At 42.1% G+C, this 7,244-nt stretch overlaps 3 protein-coding genes across 3 annotated transcripts; all 3 read left to right on the top strand.

The window, feature by feature from the left end:
• Positions 1-936: 936 nt before the first annotated feature.
• Positions 937-1,311, top strand: LOC104108542 (uncharacterized). The gene has a single exon (XM_009617608.2). The coding sequence runs from the start codon at positions 937-939 to the stop codon at positions 1,309-1,311; it is 375 nt and encodes a 124-aa protein (XP_009615903.2).
• An 87-nt stretch (positions 1,312-1,398) lies between these two features.
• On the top strand, positions 1,399-2,557 carry LOC138893926 (uncharacterized). The gene is made up of 2 exons (XM_070178595.1): positions 1,399-1,851; positions 2,153-2,557. Exons 1-2 carry the CDS (start codon positions 1,399-1,401, stop codon positions 2,555-2,557), a joined length of 858 nt encoding a protein of 285 aa, XP_070034696.1.
• A 1,022-nt stretch (positions 2,558-3,579) lies between these two features.
• LOC138893925 (uncharacterized) lies at positions 3,580-4,014 on the top strand. The gene has a single exon (XM_070178594.1). The coding sequence runs from the start codon at positions 3,580-3,582 to the stop codon at positions 4,012-4,014; it is 435 nt and encodes a 144-aa protein (XP_070034695.1).
• Positions 4,015-7,244: the final 3,230 nt, after the last annotated feature.

Here is a 7,244-nt window from a genome sequence, read left to right as displayed (position 1 = left end):
AGGTAACCAATAATGGCGAAACGACCAAGGTAGTTCTAATCAAGGAAATTGGAGTAACAACAAAAAAAACAATTTTGCAAATCGGAGTTCAAACCCCTATATTCCACCAAAGGGGAAATAGTCTAACTCTCCACATTGGAAGGAGAGTTCTTCAAGTGATTCCAATTTGAAAAACATGATTGAAATAGTATTGGAAAACCAAGAGAGGTCTGACGCCTCAATGAAAAATTTGACCGAGCTTGTGGGTTCTCACACCGCATCTATTCAAAAGTTGGAGATGCAAATGAGGGATTTATCAAGAGAACAAAACCAGAAGCAAAAAGGCACACTCCCAAGTGATATAATTGCAAACCTAAAAGGTAGTTGGAGTGGCCCAACCTCTCATTGTATGGCCATTACAACTCAAAGTGGGAAACTACTTCAAAGTGAGAGTGAACGGGTGGCCGAAGTGGAAGATGTTGAACAAGAAGATGAGTCGCAAGTTGAGGTACCAAATGTTATTGAAGTTGAAAGAACCCCGAAGAAGGTGAAAGCTCAAGATGTGAGCCGTGAAGAGGTTGAGGAAAAAGTAATAGAGGCAACAAAACCTCTAGCACTGATTCCTAGACCTCCTCCATTTCCTCAAAGACTAGCTAGAAGGGTTGATGATAGCAAACTCGATAAGTTCTATGACATCCTAAAGCAATTATCGGTAAACATTCCGTTTGTGGAAGCATTTCAATAGATGTCCAATTTTTCTAAGTACTTGAAGGAATTGATCACTAAAATAAAACCACCAAGAATGAAGTGGTGAGTGTCACCCACCGGGTTAGCTCTATCATTGCAACAATTATCGTCCAAAAAAAAGAGGATCTGGGGGCTTTCACCATTTCATGCACTATTGGATTGCGTGACTTTGCACGAGCTCTTTGTGATAATGGGGATAGCATCAACTTAATGCCTATTGATATCTACAAGCAAGTGGTATTGGGAATTCCTAGGCCTATAAGTATGAGATTGCAAATGGCCAACTGTTTGATAAAGCGACCGGTGAGGATAGTGGATGATGTGCTTGTGAATGTGGGGAAGTTTCTCCTCCCCGCCAATTTTGTTATTCTTGATTGTTCAGTGGATAAAGAGATCCCTATCATCTTGGGGAGATCATTCCTTGCTACCGGGAGAGCAATCATGGACTCGAAAAGAAATGAGATTAAATTCCAGGTTAATGACGAAGAAGTTACCTTTCAAGCAAGTAAGGGTATGAAATTGCCAAATGCATACGAGAGTATCTCGGTCATTGATGTTGTTGATGTGATAGAGGATGTTGTTTAGGTAAAGATGAAATAAGAATGCCTTGGTGAGGCATTGGCGGCGATTTTGATAAATTTTGATGGTGAGGACGTAGAAGGATATGTGGAAATGGTGAATGCATTGGAAGGGATGGGTTCCTACACTTATGCACCAAAGAAGCTTTCTCTTGACATGGATAATAAAGCCACTCCTCCCGCTAAACCTTCAATCGTCAAGCTGCCACAACTTGAGCTCAAGCCACTTCCGTCGCACTTAAGGTATAAATTTCTTGGCTATAATGAAACTCTACCCATAATTATTTCCTCTTTGTTAAATGATGTACAGGTTGAACACTTATTGGAGACCTTGAGGGAGCATAGACGGGCCATTGGTTGGACTATAGCGGATATCCGAGTGATTCCCACCAGTATTTGTGAGCACAAAATCCAACTAGATGAAGAGAGAAAACCTAGTGTGGAGCATCAAAGGAGGTTAAATCCCTCCATGCAAGAAGTGGTGAAGAAAGAAATTATAAAATGGTTGGATGTCGGTGTTGTCTACCCTATTGCCGATAGTCCTTGGGTGAGTCCGGTGCAATGTGTGCCAAAGAAGGGAGGCATGACCGTGATTCAAAATGATAAAAATCAACTCATTCCAACAAGGACATTGACCGGGTGGAGAGTTTGCATGGACTATCGGAAGCTCAATAGTGCTACTTGAAAAGACCATTACCCTATGCCTTTTATTAATCAAATGCTTGATCAGCTAGTGGGAAGATCGTTTTATTGCTTCTTGGATGGTTACTTCGGCTACAACCAAATCAACATAGCATTAGAGGACCAAGAGAAGACGACACAAGTCCGTATGGGACCTTTGCTTTTAGACAGATGCCATTTGGGCTATGCAATGCCCTGGCTACATTTCAACGGTGCATGATGTCGATTTTCTCGTACATGGTGGAGGATTTATAAAAGTATTCATGGATGACTTCTTTGTAGTTGGTGATTTCTTTGAGCATTGCCTTGATAATATTAGGCAAGTACTCAAAAGATGTGAGGAGACAAACCTTGTGCTCAATTGGGGAAAATGTCACTTCATGGTGGATGAGGGTATTGTTCTTGGCCACAAAATCTCCAAGCAAGGAATTGAGGTTGATCGAGAAAAGATTGAAGTAATTTCCAAGCTTCTTCCTCCCAATTTGGTCAAAAGTGTCCGGAGCTTTTCAGGGCATGCCGGTTTCTATCGGCGATTCATCAAGGACCTCTCAAAAATTGCAAGCTCCATGTGAAATATCCTAGAAAAGGATGCTAAATTTGTGTTTGATGAGAAGTGCCTCAAGGCTTTTGAGGAATTTAACGCAAGGCTCACCACGACACCTATTATTGTCACACCTGATTGGGTTCTTCCATTTTAACTCATGTGTGACGTCAGTGGTGTGGCTATTGGGGTAGTGCTTGGTCAATGACACAACAAGATTCTTCATCATGTCTATTATGTAAGCAAAATACTCAATGGTGCACAAATGAATTACACGGTAACTGAGCAAGAACTGCTTGCCATTGTCTATGCTTTTGAAAAATTCCGAGCCTATTTGTTGGGATCCAAGGTGATAGTCTACACCGATCATGCTGCTCTCCGCTACCTTATGAATAAGAAGGATACTAAACCGAGATTAATTCAATGGGTTCTTTTGTTACAAGAGTTTGACTTTGAATTCAAAGATCTGAAAGGGACAAAAAATTAAGCTGCGGATCACTTATCTAGGCTTGAAGAGTCAGGGAGACCAAAAGAAGATCTTAAAATTAGTGATGCCTTCCCAGATGAACACCTTTTGGCAATATCTAGAACCTAAACTCCTTGGTATGCCGACATCGCTAACTTCTAGTGACCTTATCCCCGACGAATTGGAAGTTTATCAAAAGAAAAAGTTCTTGCGGGATTGTAGGCAATACTATTAGGATGAACCTTTTTTATTCTGGATTTGCGCCGACAACATCATTCGGTTTGTGTTCCGGAAGATGAGGTAACTTAAATTCTCAAATAATGTCATGACTCTCCAGTTAGGGGTCACCATGGTGGAAATCGTACAACGGAAAAAGTGCTTGAATGTGGCTATTATTGGCCATCGATCTACCAAAATGCAAACCTAATGGTCAAGGCATGTGATCAATGTCAAATACAAGGGTCAATTCCTAGAAGGCATGAGATGCCTATGATTTTTGTGATGGAGGTAGATATATTTGATGTGTGGTGATAGATTTTATGGGTCCCTTCGTAAGCTTTTACAACATGACATATATCTTGGTAGCAATGGATTATGTCGCAAACAGGGTCGAAGCAATTGTCTTTCCAAACAATGAGGCAAGGAGTGTAACCACCTTCTTGAAGAAGAACATATTTACTCAGTTTGGAACCCCAAGAGCCATCCTTAGTGATGGCAGTTCTCACTTTTGTAACAAAGCTTTTGCAGGGTTGCTTGAGAAATATGAAGATAAGCACAAGGTGTCCACCCCTTATCATCCTCAATCAAGCGGTCAAGTTGAAGTCTCCAACCGAGGGATCAAAAATATTCTAGCAAAATCTGTTAATGCCAACAGGACCGACTGGTCAAGAAAGCTAGATGATGCATTGTGGGCTTATCCAACTGCATTTAAGACACCCATTGGCACCTCACCCTACCGGTTGGTTTTTGGTAGGGTTTTCACTTTCCAGTGGAGTTTGAACACAAAGCCATGTGGGCGTTGAAAAAGTTACACCTTGACTGGGCCAAAGCTGCTAATCTAAGGATGACACAACTTAATGAGATGGAAAGTTTCGTTTCCATGCCTATGAGAATGCAGCCATGTATAAAGAAAGAATGAAGTTTGTTCATGACAAGAATATCTTGAAGCGGGAATTGAAATCTAGTGGTGGTCTTACTTTTCAACTCAAGGTTGAAATTCTTTCCAGGCAAACTCAAATCCAAATGGTCTGGCCCATTCAAAGTTGTTAGTGTGTCTTCGTATGGCACTATTAAATTAAAATATGAGGATAGGACTTGAACCTTCAAAGTAAATGGCCAAAGGGTGAAGCATTACCTTGGAACTATTGGAGAAAAGAAATGGGTAGAACAATTCAAACTCAAAGATAGTCATGTACAAACCTCCACCACTGATTCGCTAAGAGGGGCAACATCATCGTGTTGCGACGTTAAATCAAGCGCTTCTTGGGAGGAAACCCATGTGTTGGAAACGTGTTTGGTTATATTTTTATCTTTGTAGGTTTATTTGTAATAGTTAAACATTTTGACGTGCATGTTTTAGAGTGCAGGTTACTCAAAATGCAAGGAAATGGGATGCAAAAGCAGAGGGAAAATGAAGTGAACTGAGCTTCAACTGTTGTTCTGCGGCAACATACGCGGCCGCATAATGGGTTCGTGGACAACAAATTGGTCGCATACATCAATAGAGCATCATGAAAATTGGCCCTTCAAAATGTGGAGAAAAGTCAACTTTTTCGGCCCGCAAAATAGTTCTGCGACCGCAGAGTGGGTCACACATCTGTTGCACACCACCCAGGTACTAAACCATCACAAAACACTTCTGCGACCGCAGAAGCTGTTTTGCGATAGGAATCACACGGCAAACCAGGCAAGGTATTAGTCCCTTCGTCTCTTCCCTAAGTCCACTTCCCTGCTCTAATTTCACACACATGAAAACGAAAAGAATACAAAGGAAAGAAACAGAATAAAAGGCAATACTCAACTCACCTTGCTCAGAAAATTCACGTCCAAGTGACTTGCTCGATTTCCCCACAATCTGGTATGTAATTTCGCCCTTCCTCTTACTACGGTGATTTGAATTTTTTTACTCGCCTCATTCTTCCCTTTTCTCCATGATACCCGTGCCTTCTTACCTTTTTCTTTAATTCTTGTACTGGGTGTTCAATTTGGGAGGGATAATTGATGTGTTAATTAGGAGGGGGTTAGAGTTAGGATTACTAATTTGTGCTTGTGGGTGTTGTGATTGTTGACAATGCGCGTTGGCATTGTTAGGCTAAACATAAAATCGATCTGGTGTTGAGTGTGTGTAGTTGTTTCGTGATAATTGTGCATTAGCTGTGTAGGATAGAAGAACATGAGTTGCAAAATATTGTATGTGGGTGATTTTTATATGGGGAAGATGATCTTTGCGGTCTGCATAACTGATTTGGGGTCCGCAAAATCATCGAATACTTGTATGTTTGTGGGCTTGTGGAAACTCATTATGCGGTTGATTCTACGGCCACGGAATGGTTCTGCAGACCGCATATCGGTCGCAGAAGCCAACAGGCGAAAGCCAAATTTCAAATTAAATATGCGTCTGATCTGCGGTCGTAGAGTAATTATGCGACCACTTCTGCGGTCCGCATAATTTGTTACTCTTAACATGGTAGATTATATGGTGCACTTCGTGGTCCATATATTTGTTATGCAATCGCATAAGTGCTCCGTAGAATATGCTTTGCCTTTCACTTCTTTTCCATATGTTACAAATTCTTTACCATGTACTTACTTCACTTTAATTGCCAGGAATGGCACCAAAGAAAGTCGTAGCATCGAGAGCACCCACCACACGAGGAAAGAGAAGGGCTGCAGCTATAAGCCCATAATCACAGCAATATTAACGCAAATGGGCTGGCACATCCATGAATTTATCTGAGCCTGCCTCCCAGTCTGAAGAGGAAGAGGAATAACTTGACCTTATGCCACCAGTTGACCTCCAGGCCGAAGCACATATAAAGATTGGTGAGGATATTAGGTTTCGGATCACCGGCTCTTGGAACAGATACAAAGATGGCTTGGCAAAAAGAAAGATCATCGAAGAAAAGCAGCTGACTGTGAACAACCTTAAAGAACACTGCCCGCATGTGCTAGACAACATCTAGAAGAGGGGATGGGAGTTCTTCACTAAGCTTCCGGGGGAATACAATGAGACAATTGTTAGGGAGTTTTATGTTGCATATGCTGCATTAATGACCAAGGAACAGGCGAAGCGCTGTTTGTACTTGACCTATATCATAGTCCAAGGATTTGTAGTATCCTGTGGTGCCCAAGCAATAAATGAACTCTATTTCGGAACTTGGGCACCAGGCATGGCAGACTATGATGCAAAAAGGCAAATAAGGAAGATGAGCGTGCTTGAATAGCCTCTGTCATAGCTAAGGGAACTCCAGTCTGGATTGCACCGGGCCAGAAGATTCACAAGAGGGATTTCACCCAAGAAAGTCATTATTGGCTAAGCTTTGTATGTTCTCATATACTACCAATGAGAAACGAGACCGACATTAGTCTAGAGAAGGCGATCCCCATCGCTTCCATCATGTCGGGTTTTAAGATTGATTTTGGGCAACTCATATTCCCTGAGATTGGGATCCGAGCAAACCAGAAGGAAACTTCGCTTCCCTTTCTATGCCTAACATATGCTTTGTGCGAAGATGCAAAGGTTCCTCCAATCCCCAAATATGACCACATAGTAAAAGCTTCTCAGGATATTGACATCACTAGGCACAACGATGCTTCAGAGAATGTGGTTGCAGACCAACCAGACCAACCAGAGCAATCAGTCACCCTCCCTCCGTCCTCCTCCACCTAGCAGCACCTGCTACCTCGTCAGCACCAGCCACTTATTCAGTACCAGCTACCTCCACATCTACTCCCAGGCCGGCCACTGCTACACCACCTGTCTCACTGCCTGCAATCTCCAAGCTTGGTCTACTGGTACAACATGTAAATGCCAAAGTAGACAAACTTACAAAAGAACTTTCATTGCTCATCCGACAAGCATTGACACCGTTCCAAACCTCGGTAAGTGATCTTCAAAAGCAACATCTGTCATATGAAGATTGACTCAAACAATTTGAAGCTCACCTTGAGAAGGATGAGTGGGGTGGAGCTGGGGACATGCCTCAACTTAAAAAGGATCTAGCTGAGCTCAAGTTGGAGCTGCATAAGATGC

Source organism: Nicotiana tomentosiformis, chromosome 6 (assembly GCF_000390325.3).
Source record: "Nicotiana tomentosiformis chromosome 6, ASM39032v3, whole genome shotgun sequence".
NCBI classification, from domain to species: domain Eukaryota; kingdom Viridiplantae; phylum Streptophyta; class Magnoliopsida; order Solanales; family Solanaceae; genus Nicotiana; species Nicotiana tomentosiformis.
This window is presented reverse-complemented; position numbering and strand designations above follow the sequence as displayed.

Bases quoted from the DNA above. Each gene is read 5' to 3' on its own strand.
- LOC104108542 (XM_009617608.2), top strand. From the start codon at position 937: ATGCCTATTGATATCTACAAGCAAGTGGTATTGGGAATTCCTAGGCCT.
- LOC138893926 (XM_070178595.1), top strand. From the start codon at position 1,399: ATGGTGAATGCATTGGAAGGGATGGGTTCCTACACTTATGCACCAAAG. The intron at 1,852-2,152 runs GTGAGTCCGGTG...CTTTGCTTTTAG, and splicing joins CTATTGCCGATAGTCCTTGG to ACAGATGCCATTTGGGCTAT.
- LOC138893925 (XM_070178594.1), top strand. From the start codon at position 3,580: ATGGATTATGTCGCAAACAGGGTCGAAGCAATTGTCTTTCCAAACAAT.